General features: G+C 35.2%; 1 protein-coding gene across 1 annotated transcript; it reads left to right on the forward strand.

Moving 5' to 3' along the window:
* The first annotated feature begins 13,696 nt into the window (after positions 1-13,696).
* On the forward strand, positions 13,697-17,536 carry LOC149537545 (uncharacterized). Its single transcript, XM_089798948.1, has 3 exons — positions 13,697-14,776; positions 16,000-16,196; positions 16,382-17,536. Exons 1-3 carry the CDS (start codon positions 13,956-13,958, stop codon positions 17,101-17,103), a joined length of 1,740 nt encoding a protein of 579 aa, XP_089655074.1. The 5' UTR covers positions 13,697-13,955; the 3' UTR covers positions 17,104-17,536.
* The last annotated feature ends 1,582 nt before the right edge of the window (positions 17,537-19,118 follow it).

The raw sequence follows: 19,118 nt of genomic DNA on the forward strand, positions 1-19,118 counted from the left end.
TTTTTTACTAATTACAGATCTTCTATTCTACTTTATTGGATCCTTACTGATCGAATACAACTTTGCAGCTCCTCCAAGATATCTAATCCTTCATCAGAATTCGCTCAATATTCACTTATTCCATCCTCATCCATATACTCACACACACACACTTTAATTCACAACTTGAACATCTAAACATATACCTTTCAGATTATCAAGTTGGCTCAAATATAAGTTACAACAACTGAAAAAATCATTACATTAGTCTACTACATGAAACAATTGAACTTAATATCAAAACAATAAAATCCTTCGCTGGCCGACCTAGCTCGGTGACCACTACTCCAGAATGGTTTTCTAGTGTTAACCAAGTGAGGCTTGATAAACACTGCAAACCCTGCAAAAATCCTTTGGAGACCGAGTGAACTCGATTAGCACTGACCTTCCTTTGCTAACCTTGTGAGCTCGGTAGAAGCTAACTCTCTGCCACATTTCCTTTGATAATCGAGTGAGCTTGATAGACATTAACTTTTCTTTGTTAACCTTGGGAGCTCGGTTAACACTAACTTTTTGCTACAAGATCCTTTGGTGCCTGAGTGAGCTCGATAAACATTAACTTTTTGCTACAAGATCCTTTGATGCCCGAGTGAGCTCGATAAACATTAACTTTTCTTTGTTAACCTTGGCAGCTTGGTTAATACTAACTTTTTGCTACAAGATCCTTTGATGCCCGAGTGAGCTCGGTAAACATTAACTTTTCTTTGTTAATCATGGGAGCTCGGTTAACACTGTAAATTGCTTTGTTGATCATCTGAGCTCGATAGACTCTGTCTGATGACTGATATGAAATTTGCGTAACATCAAAGACAATACACAATTAACAATTGTATCCAACAGAATATGTGATTTTAAGTTATAAGTTCTCAAAATATAATTTTAGGCTAAACCTTGCCAAGAACATCCATGACACAAGTGCATGAATGGAGTGGTTTATCCACTTGATTCTATCATAACTTAGCCAACTAAAGTTGTTGATATTCCTCAAGATAGAATTATTTAAATCACCAAGTTATAATAATTCAATGCTTCCATGTGCATACAACTAATTATAAATACTACATGAAAAATAATACTCACTCCACTATTATACTTTTTATTATCATGAAGCCATAAATAATAGGATTTGTATACATTCCATGATGCATCATGCATACATATAGTAGGACGGGTCAAGAAAAATAAATATAAGGCAACAACATCAGTTATGGATGGAAGTAAACATATATAAATTCATTATTCATCCTAAATATTCTTTAATTTTGATCTAAGTAAAGAAATAAAATAGATCTCCATCTCATGCTACAAACAAAAAATTTCAAAAAAAATTCTTAACATAATCTAAATGAAATTATCTTTTATACTAAAATAGGATTCTCCAATCTTAGGTGTATTTTCAAATGGTTACAACATGCTAATTTTATTATTCACCTATGTGTTTCGTCTCAACATCTTCAAATTTAAATGTTGAACTCTTATAAAGGTGATATGTGAAGTGAGATCCTACACCTATGTATCGAAAACTTAAGATCCCAAATATCCATGACATGTCATTGAGATTGTACCTAAGTTTAGATACAATCTTAAGAGGAACGATGAGCTCTTGAGGGTGTATAATTCATTTTATTGTGATAGATTGTAGATTGGGAGGTCTAAGTGAATAAACTAGGTTATTTGATAACAAAATAAAAATATTTAACATGAATAATAAGATACAAAATTAGAAATCAACACAAGTAATAGCTCAAATTTAGAAATGAGATACAAAGAAGAACCTCAAGCTACAATATAGAGTGGAAATCATAAGACATTATTATTGTGCAGTCTAGATTAGGAGGTCTAGTAGGCATGTCTCACCAAAAATTAACTAAAATATATTGGACATGGTTGGAGGTACCCTAGCCTAGGGGTTTTTCCTATTACAAAGTCAAAACTTATCTTTTATTATCTATTCTATGCTCTTGTAACCTTGTATATAGTTGATTCTTAACCTCCCCAAATAAAAATAGGAAAAATAGCTATGGTGTATATTGGCTTTCCTTAGTTAAACCCCATGTTGGTATTCCCACCTTAACATAAATGATGGATGAAAAAACATAGATTTTCTCTTTCATAAGAAAGAAACTAAATCATAATTAAAATAAAAAGTCAGCAATATTATACCTTAAGATCGATAATGGTAGTGGTATTATGTTATTTAGGCAGATCATCCAATTGTTTATACAATAACATGATAAATCATAACATTGTCACAAGTTAAACTATATTTGAAGATATGTTGTAGCTTAATGCTCATTGAACTTATATCTTTCCCTCATTGAATTTAATTAGGAGTTCTTAACATTATAAATTCTCACATGGCTTGTAAATGATAAAATATTTATTTATTTAGGGTTCATAAGGTCTTTAAGCAATTTAGGTTGACATCTAATGATCAAATAAAATATCACCCAATTAGATCATAAATGATAGAGGCTATCACTCATACATGTTTTAATTTGAGCCAATTTGATAAAGATATGGTTTCCATAATGCACTCAAGATTGGGTACTAGGTGTCCTCATCTCCTAAATAGGGATGAAAGAAAGAAGTTACATCGTACTAGGACCTAGCACACAAGACCTAGTCTAAGAGAAATATAATGATATTAGATTAAGATGTGGCTTAAAGAGGATTAAGATGACTATAAAATGGCACAATAAAGTAGAGGCCCAAATAAAGTGTGAAATAATAAATGTCCTAATTTATTACATGTTGTTATGTAGAGCCTAATTAAACTCATGGGTTAATTTCTCCCTACTTCATTCGGCATGGTCACCCCCCCCACCCTTGTTATTCTACAAGTGTTTAAGGGAAGTAACCCCAAGAGGGGTCCTAGGGAAAAGCCACATGCACAATCCCTATCACAATATAGGGTGGGGTCAAAGGAAAAAGCCCTTATGGGGGTTTTTGAGGAAAACACCCTTGAAAGATCGATTGACTTTATTATTGTAAAAGGTGTTGGCTATTATTTTTCTATTGGACAACTTATTCTAGCCCTAATTTTCTAAGTGGCAAAAATCTTGTATAAAATGGCTTAGGGTTAGAGATTTCATTATCTATGATGAGGTTGTAGCTTCTTGCAAAGGTATTGAGTTGTAAGGGATTATGGATTGTAATCAAGTTGTAATCACTAGATAATAAGGATATCAGACTCATTTTGTAGGCATAGCGCAAGGATTGGATGAGCCATGTTAAATATTTCTATCTTGTGTTCTGTTCTATGTGTTTTATTATTTTATGGCATTTTTTATATTTGCATGTAATTATTATTTTTGTCTTTATAATCCAAACAAGTGGTATTAGAGTAAGGTTGTTTCTAGTTATCCTTTGCAAGAAGGTCTCACGATGAGGTGGAAGTCTCATGGTTGAGTGGGAGCGATGGAAGATGAGGGTAAGTTGAAGGTAGAGAAGTTTAATGGATAAAACTTTCAGTTATGGAAAATGAAAATGGAGGACTATCTTTATCAGAAGGATTTATGACAATCATTATAAGGAAAATCCAAGAAATTGATTGCTTTGATAGATGACAACTCGATTATTTTGGATAGAAAGGAACTTGGTAATATTCAATTATGTCTAGCACAATTGGTGACATTTAATATAACAATAGAAAAGACGACTAAATTTTTTATGCAACCCTAGAAAAGTATGAAAATCCCTGTACTTCAAACAAGGTATTTCTCATGAAGATTTTATTTAATATGAAGATAGCAGAAGGACAATATGTTCTTGATTATTTAAATGAACTTAATATATTTACCAGTTAGTTATCTTCTATAAATGTTAATTTTGATAAAGAAATTAAGGCTCTCTTGATTTTGTGTTCTTTGCTTGAAAGTTGGAATGGATTGGTAATTGATGTGAGTAATTTTGTTTCTAGATCTAATATCCTAAAATTTGATGATGTGATTGGTGTTATTCTTAGTGAGGAAACTCATAGGAAAAGCTTAGGAGGATCTACATCAATAAGTGTTTTGAACAGACAAAGTAGAGGTAGAATGAATGAAAGAGGAAATAATTTTAGAAATAATGGGAAATCAAGAGGAAAATCAAAGGGAAAAAGGTCTCAATCAAGAGGACCAAGAGGTTATTGGTACTATGGGAAAATAGGGCATAATAAGAAAGATTGTTAGACTTGAAAGAATAATGAGGGAGACAAAAAAGAAGGGAATAGGGAGGTAGACATGGTAAGTAACAAATCTAAAGAGGATTCTTTGCTTCTTTCCTAAAAATGTTGATGATTCATGGGTTTTAGGTATAGGGGTTTCATTTGATGCTACTCGTAATATAGGTTATTTTCTTGATTATGTCCAAAGGAATTTTGAGATATTTTATGTAGGAGATAATGAACCATGTCAAATTGTTGGAAAGGGGAAAAATAAGATTAAGTTGCAGAATGGGAATCATTAGCTACTACAAGAGGTAAAAAATGTTTCAAAGATGAGCACCTAGATTTAATTTCACCAATGCAATTAGGTGCTAAGGGTTGTACAATTACTTTTAATGATAAAAATTGGAAGGTTGAAAAAGGTTCTTTAGTGGTAGAAAAAGGTGTGAAAGTAGGCAACTTACATATTTGTACAAGTCATATTGTTCTTTCTATATTAATTATTTTAGAGAGAAATCAATGTTCAAGGATGGTTGTTGTAGTTTAATAGGGAGAACAAACAGTTGTTGGTGATTTTGAAACAACACTATGGAAAAATAGACTTGGGCACATGAGGGAGAAAGGAATAAAATTAATTCATTCAAGCAAAGTTTTACCAGGTCTAAAATGTGTCAATATGGATTTATGTTAAAGTTGTGTGTATGGAGATTAAAAGAAAGTGAGTTTTGTGAAGAGTGGAAAGGAAAAGAAAAATGAGAAATTAGAGCTTGTACATACAGATGTATGGTGACCATCTCAAGTGTCTTCCCTTGGTGGCTATCATTTTTATGTTACATTTATTGATGATGTAACTAGAAAAGTATGGGTTTGTTTCCTTATACATAAATCTAATGTATTTGTAAATTTTAAGAATTGCAAATGCTTGGTTGAAAATGAGATTGCTTAAAGGTTCAAATATCTCATATTTGATAATGGTGGTGAGTATGCAACAATGAGTTTGAATATTATTGTTCCACTAATAGTATTCACATGTAGAAAACTATTCCAAGGACTCCACAAGAAAATAGAGTGGTTGAACAATTGGACATGACAATAATAAAGTGTGCAAGGAGCATGAGGTTGCATGTTGGGTTGCCCTTAAACATGTGGGTAGAGGTTGTCAATATTATTGTATATTTAATCAATAGATGCCTCTCTACCCCTTTGGACTTTGATATTCTAGAGGAAGCATGGACTAGTAAGAAGGTGGGTCATTATTTTCTTAGAACCTCTGGCTGTGAAGCATTTGCACATATAGATTTGAAAATAGAACCAAACTAGAAGCTAAGTCAAAGAAATGTGTATTTGTTGGATATGGCATTGATGAATTTGGTTATAGGCTTTGGGATTTTGAAAATCATAAAATTGTAAGTAGGTGATGTAGTACGATACGACCACACAACAGAAACACAAGAACAAGGAGAAATAATACAAGATCTGATACCAAATCACAATAATATATTCATAAAATATAACTGATTACATGCAATGTGTCGGGTTGTAAGGCCTTCCCGGTTACTGCCAGATACAAAGCAAGTAATAGTTATGCAAGATCCCTCAAGATCCAATCCCAAACCCTAGCTAGTCTAGATCCACACTCTGGTAGAAACCTCCAAGGAAGATCTCAACTTGAGCTCGCAAGCCCACCAAGCATTCTCCTTGTTTTCCAAGCCGCAACTACTAGCCCTTCTCAAAATTCACTCTCCCAAGCTCCTCCTTTTCTCCACAATGGATCATTAATGCCTAAAGACTCCCCCCCCCAACCCCTCTTTATACCAATCTAAGCCACAAGTTGACCTAGAACACAAATTAAATACAAATACATAAATTAAATGCCACAAGTTGGCCTCCTACAACAATTAAATTCCCAAAATCAATGTCTTAGTAAAACTGTGATATCTCCTAGCTCCAAATGAATTAGAACTCAAGCTTTCAATCATAGGTAGAAGTCTAGGCCCTCTTCAATATCTAAAATTTTCATCCTTTAACTCATTGTGAAAAATTAGTTATACAACCTAAAATAGACACCAAATTCTTAGACCATGTTGAGCAACCAAAGACCATGTCGAGCTCCATAGATCATGCCGAGTTCCAAAGACCATGCTGAGCAACCAAGGACCGTGCCGAGATCCCAAGACTATGCCAAGTTGCATAGACAATGACGAGCTCCCTAGACCATGCCGAGCTCCATAGACCATGCCGAGCTCCCTAGACCATGCCAAGCTCCAATCCTTCTTTGACCGAGTACCAATCCAAACACCCTCCAAAGAAACTACTGAGCCTCCTCTCATGAACTCCAAAGTAGTCAACAAGTAAATCAAAGATGTTCCTACATCAGTAGGGATGTCATATTCAATAAGAAAGCGTTGTACAAAGATCTATTGCAGCAGCATGAGAAGAAAGAAAATGATTATGTAGTATAGAATAATACTCAAAAGGGTGATGTTCTACCAATCCCTCATGCTTCATAACAACAACAACAACAAATACCATAAACCTTAGTGAATGTTAGACGATTAACAAGGCTAAGTAGACCTCTAGAAAGATTTTCTCCCTCTTTGTATTCTATTTTAGTATTAGATGCTAGTCAACTAGAATGTTATGATGAATTTGTGTATGTGGATACAAAGATTTAGTGGTACTCTTCTATGACATAATAAATGGACTCTTGTTGAAAAAATAGACTTGGGATTTATGTAAGTTTCTTGCAGGTAAAAGGGTTTGTAGAATAAATGAGTTTATAGGCTAAAAGAAGAGGATGAAGGTAAGAAGAGTTTAAAGTTAAGTTACTTGTAAAATGATTTGCACAAGAAAAAGGAATTAATTTTGATGAGATATTTTCTCAAATTGTTAAAATGACTTATATTCATACTATTTTAAGTATTGTGACTACTGAAGATTACATTTGGAGCAACTTGATGTTAAAACATTTTTTCTTCATGCTGATTTAGATGAATAAATATAAATGGAACAACCACAGTGATTTGAGGCCAAAGGTAAGGATAACTTAATTTGTAGATTGAAGAAAAGTTTATATGGCTTGGAGCAAGCACCTTGACAATGGTATCTTAAATTTGATAGTTTTATGCACAAGCATGGATATACTAGGTGTTATTTAGACTATGTTTACTTTAAGAGGTTGGATGATGATAGCTATATTATTTTATGTTTATATGTTGATGATATTCTTGTAGCTAAGCCTAACATGGATGACATTAGGGGATTGAAACAATAGTTAACACATTCACTTGTTATGAAGGATTTGGGTGCAACAAACAAATTCTTGGTATAAAAATTTGCAAAGATAGGAAAAATAGGAAATTGATCTTATTTTAGGCTAATTCTATTGAGAAGGTGTTGCAACAATTATGTATGGAGAATGCTAAAGCTGTTAGCATAGCTTTGCCTGGTCACTTGAAATTGACTAAGGAGATATGTCCAAAGACATAGGAAGAGGAGGATAAAATATACAAGGTACCTTATGCTTTAGTTGTAGGAAGTTTAATGTATGTTATGGTACATGTACTAGGCTAGATATTGCACATGCAGTGGGAGTTGTTAGTAGGTATATGAATCATCTTAGGATTAAGCATTGGAATACAATCGAATTGATTCTAAGATTTTTGAAAGGTACATCTATTGAATGTTTATATTTTGGGGGCTCTACTACTAATTTACAAGGCTATGTTGACTTAGATTTGGCAGGAGATCTAGATACCAGACAAAGTACTATAGGGTATGTCTTTACTGTTGGTGGGACAATTATGAATTGGATTTCTCGATTATAGAAGGTAAATGCATTATCCATTATAGAGGCATAATATATTGTAGCCACAGAGGTAGCCAAGGATATTATATCACTTCAATTCTTCATGGAAGAGTTGTGGCACCCTAAGATGGATAATTATTTGTTTACATATAGCCAGAGTGTCATTCTTCTTGTGAATAATTGTGCTCTACATTCGAAGAAAAAACACATACAGTTGTGGTACCATTTCATTTGGTCAGTTTTGGATGATGAATAACTAAAGCTAGAAAAGATACATATAGATGATGATCCAATAAATATGTTTACAAAGGTAGTACAAGGGAGATGTTAAATTCCTCTTCAACTTTGGTTGGTCTTCTAGACTAAACAAAATAACAGAATAGAAGAGTCTAGGGTGGTTTTACATTCAAATGGGAGCTACAGGTTTTGTAGTGCTATGATCAGTCTCTAAGTGGGAGGTTATTGTTGTAGAGTCTCATCAGTTTCCAAGTGGGAGATTGATGTTATGTAGAGCCTAATTAGAGTCGGTGGTTAATTTCTCCCTACTTCATTCGATGTGTTTCACCCCATATTATTCTACATGAGTTTGGGGGCAGTGCCTCAAAGATGGGCTCTTGGGGAAGAGCCCAATGCACACTCCCTCTTGCGATAGGGGCAATTGCCCCCGTAAAGGTTTTTGAGGGTAGTGCCCCTAAAAGATCAACTAATTTTATCATTGTAAAAGGCATGGACTATTATTTTTCTACTAGACAATTTATTCTATTCCTAATTTTGCAAGTGGCAAAAAGCTTGTAGCAAATGGCTTAGGGTTAGGGATTTTATTATGTATGATGAGTTTGTATCTTCTTGCGACAATATTGAGTTGTAAGGGATTGCAAATTGTAATAAGGTTGTAATCACTGGATAATAATAATATTGGATTCATTATTTGGTGGACAGAGCCTAGGGATTAGGTGAATCACATTAAATATTTGTGTCTTGTGTTCTCTTCTGTGTGGTTTATTATTTTTTGATATTTGTTATTTTGGCATGTAATTGTGATTTTTGTCTCTCTAATCCCAAGATTACACTACAAAACAATTCAAATTCTAGCATGCCAAATCAAACCTTTTAACAATGGTTAAACAACATAGATTACTATTACATATACCAACCACTCCATTTTGTTTATCAAACTTGTAAAATATCTTCTTGTTCATTATGTCATTAGATTTGTGCGCGCGCGCGCGCGCGTGTGTGTGTGTGTGTGTGTGTGAGAGAGAGAGAGAGAGAGAGAGAGAGAGAGAGAGAGAGAGAGAGAGAGAGAGAGAGAGAGAGAGAGAGAGAGAGAGAGAGAGAGAGAGAGAGATCATTATAATCATGCTAATAAAGGGTGTTGTGAAGAAAAGAACTCTTAAAAACCCTCTCAAGTGTAATAAATGTAACATTGACAAGTCTTGTTATTTTTTCCATTTGAATCTATGCTATAAAAAGTGGTTAGTTTTAGGCATCACATGTTTCAATTTTGTGGTTATAGATCTAATTGAGATGATTTTGTAGTCTTAAACCTATTTATTTCTTATCACTTTAAATGTTGAGAAAATTTGGATGCTTTTAGATCCACGATAATTATTTCCACAAGGTAAACACTAAATAATTAAATGATGACATAATCCCTATCCCCAAAAAATGGTTTTCTATGTATACAAAGAGGTAGATGAAACTTCAAATAAGAAAAAATGGTCTGAGTTATAGGAAAAATGTTAGTCAAGGGTCAAACATATCTTATGGTAGGTACTTAGGTAGAGGCGAGACTATTGGCCCCATAAGGTTAAAGCAAATTAGACTTAAACAAGGTAACATGAAGAGATAAGAAAGTCTAACTAAAATAAAAATAAAGTGTTCCAAGAAAAGTGGAAAGCTTGGGCAAGTGAACTATAATTAGTTACAAGTTAATTTTTTGTTCAAATCAATATAATTTGTTAAAAATATTCTAATACTCTCAAAAGTTTTGTACTTATTAAACCATACTTTTTAAAAAAAATTACGAGTTATGCAAATCTAACCTTTTAAAATATTTTGAGTAGATTCAACCCATGGATAGAGTAGATCTCAAAATAATCTTTGTTTTAAAGATAGTCTTTTCAACATAAGTGCATGACTAATTATGTATTGTGTTGATATGTTTTTTGTTTTACAATATCCATTTTACACTCATTTTAATGTGTAAATTTATATTGTTGATTAGGAGGATGCTAATCTCATAAGTAATAAGGGATAAATTAAGAAAAGTTTGATTCACGTGTCTTGTCAAATTGACCCAACTTGCTTTTATAAGGAATGGGAATGGCCCCACTCTATTAAAGACAACAATTATTTCTTTCTTTTGAAAAATGTTTGATTGAAAATCAGTTTTAATATATTAATATTTATAGTTGCTATCAATAATCCTTTGTGGTCTGATTGAAAATCAATTAGATATAGTAATATTTATAATTGTGATCATTAGTCCTTCGTGGTGCTTTGATAGACAAAATTGTTGTAACTAGCTCCACCTCATAGATAGAGAAAATCTTATCATAATCTTGCTTTTAAAGTTGGTCCATTCAACAAAGTGCCCTATGATTAGAGTAACAAACACATAGGTAACTATTTAAATGTAAGAGTAACAAAGACAATCAATTATAGAAGTGTAGCTATATAAGTTTACACTTCTCATTATTTTTTTATTTAAAAAAATGGACTGTGAAGCAAAATATAAGTTAATACAAGTTACAACGTCAACATCAACATCAACATCAATAAAACAACTGTAACAACAACGCAACAACAACATTACAAAGAAGACATCATTATGATATGTTAAATAACTACAATGCTCAATAAATGGATACTAATCCCATGAATAATGAGGAATGGTTTAAACATCATTTTACAGTTCATATACTTCATTAAATGAACCCAAAGTGATAAAGAATGAAAATGATCCCACTCCACGAAGACAACAATTATTTCAATTTCATTTTTTAAGTATTTAATTGAAATTACAAATAACTTCTAATATAATACTTAAAATCATTAATCATTCATTATCCATTTTTATATGTAAAATAATACTATAGTTTCATGTAATGAGATACCAATCCCATGAACAATGAGAAATGGTTTAACCAAACATTATTATTCATATATTTCATCAAGCGAACCCAAAGCCTAAAAAAAGATATAAAAAAAGGACCCCACTACAAACAGACAACAATTACTTCAATTTCCTCTTTAAAACATTTGATTAAAATCACAAATTACTTCACATATTATAACATTTAAAACCGTCAGTCCTTGATTACCCATATGATATGCTTTAAAAACTACAATTTTCTGTAAAACGACACTAATCCCTTGAATAGTGAAGAACAATTTAACAAGACATTATTTTTACTCATATACTTTATCAAGTGAATCCAGAGCCTGAAAAAGATTAAAAAAAGAGACCCCACACCAAGAAAACAACAATTATTTCAATTTCATTTCTAAACATTCAATTGAAATCTCAAATAACTTCCAATATAATATCACCCAAAATCAATAAACCTTCATGATGCTACAACATATTAAAATATTATAAATATGAACAATAACCCCAAGATCAAACGATGTAAAACTAAAAAGTTCGTAAAAGTGATGCACTTTAGAGTTGTATCCACACCCTACAAATTATCTTGTAGTGAAAATAAAGAGTCTTATCCCTGGTAAGGAAGGATATGCTTCTTTTTAAATATTTGATGTGGTGTTGAGATTTGCATTTATGTTGCATACCATCTTTGGGAGACATTATAAAAAAAACAATAAATTGTCATAGAAGACAGTGCAACCCCAATATAACCGGGACATAGAAATACTATACAAGTACTGCAATAGTTGCTCCGGCTTTAGCTAATGTTGGTCGTATTTACCACAAGCGGGCAAAAATGTCAACAAAAGGGTAAAAATAAGTAAATGTGGGAGTCAGCTGTTTTACCGCGAGCTTTGGTAAAGTATCCGTTGAAGTGCTGGCCCTCACTCACATTGGGGAAAAAGATTCACTGCTACGCATATTAACTTTGGCCATTTAGACTTCTTAAACTGAAAATCAAATTTTGTCTATTTTTCAGTATATTTTAGTTAGTAAGTGAATATATTTTAGTTGGTAAGTGAAGAGTTCAAAATTAAGGTGATGGTTTTTTTTTACGGAATGTAAAGTAGTCAAAAAGTGTCATTTCAAAATATTTACGAAATATTTGCTTTTAGTCACTCACTTAAAAAATACTAATACTTGTAGTTAAATGTTTAAGTAGTCTTTATGAAATGTTCTAATAGTGGTGCTCAAATTGTTCTATTATCGAACAAAAGAACTTTAAAAAGTTAGAAATTCTAGTGAGTGAGCTACCACAATCCAGGATAAATTTTCAATTTTTACTTCTCGAATTGATCGTGTAAGAATTTTTGTTTCATCAACATTTCAGAATTCTTGTTTCATTAGCATTTTCAGATCACACTTTGTGATTCGTCATTAGGATGTAAAAAACTCTCACACAACCAATTCCAAAAACAACAATTGAAAAAGGTTAGAAGTTGATCGACCATCAATACATGTGTGATCGACTATTAGTACATGTGATAAGTAGGAGATATTTTCAGAGCAAGTCAAATCGTGATATTGCTATCAGGATTCAACTGTGTAATTTCTTCAACTTTGTAATTTCTTGAGTCAAACTCATTGACCCATATTTCATGAGTAGTAGTTCACAGAACCCATCTCTCATGAGAATGCAGAACCCCCCATCTCTCATGAGAAACAATGTAGCACTCAACACACATTGGATCTAGGTGATGCTCCTATAGGTGAAGCGTCCAGACTTCCTAGGAGGAGTTCACCCATCCAGTACACTCCAGCTTGAGTGCGCTTAACTACATAGTTTACTCCATGATTAAACCCAGTTTGACGATGCTGGCTAAATAGTGAACTAGAACATAAAGATGTACTAGAGATATACAAGAGAATGTTATCAGATTTCCATTATCTATATCAGTACATTATATTTTTTTTGCTTGAACATTTATGATCACACTCCACGATCCATCATTGCAATGCAACTGAGAGAGACGACGAAATGAAATATAATGGATCATGTAGTGTGATCTAAAATGTTGATGCCAAAGATTACTACACAATCAAGCCCACAAAATATAATGCATACATAAAATAAGATAAAATAAATAAATTGTCACTCTTGGTAAGATATGTTTTTTATTTAACTGTTTAGACGTTGTGGACTCTGCGTGCGATCCCATTTGCAAGAAGGATAATCACACTATATTTATGACAAAACTATCACGGTAATTAGATATCCTTCCCCTCATAAGAAGGGAGGGATTTTTAATTTTTTAAGTTTTGACAGCGAGGTGAAAAAAGGGAGAGCAAATTCACGTACGTACAATGTCGCCGTCGATGGCAGCCTTTGGCAGAACACTATCTGACAAAATCCTCTCAGAAAAGAAGTCGAGAAAGATTAAAAGGGAAAAACATTCACTCCTTTACTTTCTCCGGCCATGGTAATTCGCAGACCCTGGGAACAGGAACCTGCGCGTACACGTGTCCGGGTCGATGACGTGGACGCCGACGGGGCACGAGGGCCTCTACAAAGGACGAGCTTAAAAGGGGTCGCGGAAGAAGCAAAGCCAAGAGGAAAAGAGGAGTCCCGTTTGCTGCTGTTTGGTTTTGTTTGTGTGATTTGATTTTGTTCATTGCGATTCGATCCGCAGCAGAAGAAGCATGCGCCTGTCAATGATGAGTCACAGCGGGCAGGAATGTGTGCTGCTCAGGGGTCTCGGGATCGAATACCCGGAGCCCTCGAACCCCTTTGACTGCTGAATATAAACAAGAGGGGCGGAGGAGGAGGAGGAGTTTTGCCGTTCTTGTTTCGGTTCCTCCTGTGTGTGATGAACCCTTCTGTGAGTTGTTCTTCGGAGGAGAGAGGCGAAGAAAACAGCTGGGTTTGTGAGAGTTGGGACAATCCTGCGCCGCCGCCGATCAACACCATGGCCGAGACTGCGCGCCAGTTTCATGGCCGCCTTGACTGGGATTGGGATCACAACAGCAACAACAACACCAGTTCTACTACTAACAATCCTCTGCTTCAGCGGCACCACCACCATGAGCAATCTGATTCGGAAGACCAGAAACCCCACTTGGTAGTCCCTCCGTTGGCGCCGCCCACTGTCGCCAGCTTCCGCCATTACAACATGGGCCTTGGCTTCAACCAACACAATCACCACCACCATCATCATCTTCCCCTAGGGATGCTCAATTCGTCCGGGATGCGGTCATTTGGGGACTCGAACTCGGGACTTCACCAGAGCTTTCTTTATCCTGAAATGCCCAGTTTTGGTTACGGCGGGTGTGCTGCTGATTCCAGATCCCAATTGGCCCAGATGATGAACATTCAGAACCAGAAGAATGGTGGTGGTGTTTTTCATGATGTTGTTAAGCGGGAGGACTTAGAGTACCAGGCCACAATGCTGAATCTAGGCCACAGGGCGTATTTTTCTTCGGAGGATTCAGCGGTCAGTAGGCTTTATAAGCGATCCCGGGCTCTCCCTCCGTCCTCTCAAGCCCCCCGCTGCCAGGCCGAGGGCTGTAAGACTGATTTGACCAATGCTAAGCATTATCACCGACGGCATAAGGTCTGTGAATTCCACTCCAAGGCTGCGACTGTTATCACTGGAGGTGTTCATCAGCGCTTCTGCCAACAGTGCAGCAGGTATATATACAATCGGATGTATATTCACTGTGTATATTGCATTGGCCTCTGTGTGTGTGGGTGTGTATGTTATTTTCGTGGTGTATATATGGCTTCTGCCAGCTCGGTTTTCCTTGTTAGTTAGTTGTATGTGTGCCTCCAAAGTCCATGCTTGGTTGGGAATGCGAATTTGTTGACAGAATTGTGTGCTAACAAAAACTAGCACATTTGTTGGATACCCAGTCGAACTTCTGAACGTAGAGCTTATTGGATCCCATTCTTCTGGTGTCATGTAATTTTTACAGTTGTATAATTTCTAGGTCAGTTCTATGTTTTTTATTTAAACCGTGTCTGATACCCTTTGATCATTAATATTCTGAGTCATATTATTACGTATGATCTACCATGAAGATGGGAGAAATAGTTATTTGGAGAAAGTTATTTATTTCCTTTTAAGTTGTAATTTTCATAGACTATATAATGCTAGTTCTTCACGGTCTATACTTGTTAATTCTATCATTCTGATTTGAACTGTGTATGGTACTTCTCTTCTTGCTGTCAATGTTTTAACATGATACTGAAAGGTTTATCATCAGTTATTTTCGCTTCCAATAACTCTCTTAAACTGAGTTCGAAACTGCCTTGTAATCAATGGTGTGGGTAACTTCATCACCAATCAACATTATAACTTCTTTCTAACTTGTCCATGACCAATCAACATTGTAACTTGTTTCACATTGATTCTACAAACTTCCCACAATATCAGATAAATCCGTGAATAAATCATTTCTTTGCTTCTGAATTTGATTATATTTATATAACGTATCGTGTGCTTGTTTCTGAACTTGACTTCTCGTTTTTGCATTTCAAAAACTTTTAGAAAATTGTGTAGGGAGGCACGCAAGAACCACATTAGTTTTCAAAAGTTCACATCACACATATTCTAGGCTTCCATTTCTTCCACAATTGAATGAGTGGGGGTGAGTTCTAAAGCACCGTTACAGTCCCAGTGACCAGTTAGCACATCAAGCTGTGTGAACCTAAAAAGTTCATGAAATTTATTTTAATCCAGCTAATTTTAACATAAATGTGTATATGAGTGGTGGTGAGTTTTTACAGTAGTTTTACAGTCCCAGTGGCCAGTTAGCATATCAATCTGTGTGAAACTAAAACGTTCATGAAATTTGTTTCAATCCAGCTAATTAGAACATAATTCTTTTTGCCGTATTGTTTACGACGAACAGATTCCACGCGTTGTCCGAATTCGACGAGGCGAAGCGGAGCTGCAGGAAGCGGCTGGCGGATCACAACAGGCGGCGGCGGAAACCGCAGCCAAACGCCGTCTCATCCAACACAGAAACACAAACAATGGCGCCAAAGGCCGAAGACGAAGACCACCATAGCAACAAAAACGGATCAGGCAGCAGCGACACAACAAGAGGTAACCACAAAAAACCCCAAAACACCATTTTTTTATTGCAACATCACAGAAGTTAAAGCACCGAAACAAAAAAACTATATAAAAACCCCAAAACACCATTTTAAATTTATTTCACCATTATGGGTTTTGAGCAACGGTATACTAGAAACTTGTGTGGGGATCTGTGTGCGGTGTTTATTCCCCAGGTGTGCAGATTGCGCCGGCGGGGAGAGCAGAATCACAAGCATTGATGAGCGCAATGTCTCTTCCACTGATGCTTCAAAGCAGCAAAGCAGGGATAAGCCCTAATCCCAACGCCCCCTCCGCCAATTGCAACGCTAACCCTAATCCGGCGCTGCAACAGCAAAAGGACTGCAACAACAGCAACCACCAGCAGCAACAGCAGTTCAGTCAAAATGGGCCGAATTTATCAATGGGTCTTTGCAACCAGAGAACACAAGCGGCGCAGCAGGAATACAGCGGGCTCGAACTGGCGCTTCCATGGCTGACAAGACCCAGTTCAGAATACACCGCCGCCTCACATCATCATCATCACCACCATCTGCAGCCATTAATGTCGGAGAAGTCCGACGTGGAGGGCTATTCGAGCTCTATCCAGAACTTTCTGCCGCTCAGCACATCAAGCTCCAGAGACATGGGAGGAGGGAGTTCGCAGTGGAATATGGTGGGGAACAGTGATCATGAAAGCGGGCAGGAGCACGAACAGCAGATCTTCAGCCTCTTGGAATCCCCCGCGGCAGTGAGAACGGATGATGATTCTACTTCTGCCGCTGCAGCAGTTGAGTATTTATCACACCGCCGCCACCAGCATCACAATCATCATGGGGGTTTGGGTTTGAACTCCAAAGATTCAACCTTGCACTCGCTCAGACCGTTCGGGCAGTCCATCTATGACTCTACTTTGTGAGATTCGAACCGCAGACCTGTCAGATCTCTGAAACTCTTTCAAAACGGTACTGCGAATCGGAGGGGCATTGATAAGGGGAAAGAAACGGGAACCGTGGTACGTTTTTTTTTCCTAATTCCAGTCTAATTCGTCACAAAAACATGGAGTTGCGTGTCATCATGAAATCTCTTCCGGCAAGTTTTTAAGAGAAATTGTTGTTGTTATGGTTTAACTGCAACATGTAACAAGCTAGCAAGCAAGCAAAGCAAACATTTTGTTGTCTCCAATAAAAAATGTCTGAGCCACTCTTGATGATGACCGTCTGTCTGTCATGTTTCTTTCCGTTTTTAACTATTTCAGCAGCATTTCATTTCGAACTTGTAACCAGCGCGGTTTGAATGAAGCTAAAGCTCATCTCTTGTTTAGCCATATGAATAAGCAAAATTGTTGATTACTGAGCTTGTTATCTTTGTTTTCTGAATGTTGGGGGCATCTGACAATTTGTTTGCTGCACTGAACTGGCCGAAGATTTTTATTGAAAGAAAAGATAGAACCATTAATCCATGTATAGCAACGGATCGAATGCTTTACTGTGGCCATGTCAGTTCTCTGAATGTCTCATATTAAATGAAACTACAGTTGCAAGGTAAGATTTCGCAGCGTACATTTTGGTATTTGTTTGACTGAATCAAAAGGAAAATTGAATGTAGTTGGTAGTCTCGCGAATTAGGGTTTAAGAAGCACAAGTTTCTCTTTAAGCCCACATCCATTTGCTTTCGATTTTTTTGGTTCCTTTTATTCTTATCTTGAATGGAGATAGTGATAGATGTTTAGTGACATTCTGCTAATGGATTCTGGGAGAGTGTTTATGATAAAACTTTGCACAATGTTAAAAATAAGTAGAAAATTTTATTTTAAAGATAGATCATTAAGAAAGAGAGGTTACAAGTTCAAATTTTACTGAGGTATAGCTTATATTAGCCTTGTGTATATTACACTGGCAGTAGTTCCAAGTTGCTGTAATATTCTATAGACCCAAAAATACATTATAGTATAGTGGACTATAAAATGAAGTTTCCTTACCTTTTTTTAAGAATATGGATACTGCTATTTAGTGGAGTCCTATGTTATATTCATGCTTCTGGTAAGATTGTGTGTAATTTTTTAGCTCCAAAATTTTGGATCATACTCAATGATCCATCAACAGGGTGAGAGAGCTAAGAATGTGAAGTGAGTCCCTATATAGTTGAGTTGTGATGGCAATATCATAATTTGACTTGCTGTTGGAACTCCTATTTATCAAGAGAAACAGATTATTAATTATATTTTTAGATGCCATTGAGAGATTTGTTAGAGGCCATGAGTCTTGACTAAAAACTAATATAGTTTACGAAGTGTGGTTTGAAATGTTGATTGAAAAACTAATTCAGTTCATGAAGCGTGTTTGGAGATGTCGATTTAAAAACTAACACAATTATTGAGGAGTTTGAGGAGATGTAATTGTCACACAACTGAGGTTGAGTTATAAATTGCACAGAGTAGAATCCAAATACTTCAGCCACATTCTTATAGATTGTAAAAATCTAATTGTTTTAAACTATAACATAATTTATTAAATATATCAACTCAGGTTGTGCTATAAATTGCAGAGTAGAATCCAAATACTTCAGCGGCATTCTTATAGATTGTAAAAATCTAATTTTTTAAAACTATAACACAATTTATTAAATATATCTTTAAAATATTAATTAATAAATCAATACAATATAATTAAAATCTAACATAGTTCGTTAAATCTAAGTAAACAACAATAACCGATCATTAAGTTAAAAAGTGCACACAATAGAATCCAAAAACTTCAGCCACATTCTTATAGATTGTAAAAATCTAATTGTTTTAAACTATAACACAATTTATTAAATGTATTTATGAAATATTAATTGATAAATTAATACAATATATTTCAAATCTCACATAGTTCATTACATCGATGTAAACAACAATAACTGAATATATTCAGAAGACTACCAGGATCA

Source organism: Cupressus sempervirens, chromosome 9 (genome assembly GCF_028749045.1).
Source record: "Cupressus sempervirens isolate cs-2001-9-10 chromosome 9, ASM2874904v1, whole genome shotgun sequence".
NCBI lineage: Eukaryota > Viridiplantae > Streptophyta > Pinopsida > Cupressales > Cupressaceae > Cupressus > Cupressus sempervirens.

Excerpts from the sequence above, each read along its gene's own strand:
- LOC149537545 (XM_089798948.1), top strand. The coding sequence starts at position 13,956 with ATGAACCCTTCTGTGAGTTGTTCTTCGGAGGAGAGAGGCGAAGAAAAC. Across the intron at positions 14,777-15,999 it reads TTCTGCCAACAGTGCAGCAG|ATTCCACGCGTTGTCCGAAT; the intron begins GTATATATACAA and ends TACGACGAACAG. Across the intron at positions 16,197-16,381 it reads CAGCAGCGACACAACAAGAG|GTGTGCAGATTGCGCCGGCG; the intron begins GTAACCACAAAA and ends TTTATTCCCCAG.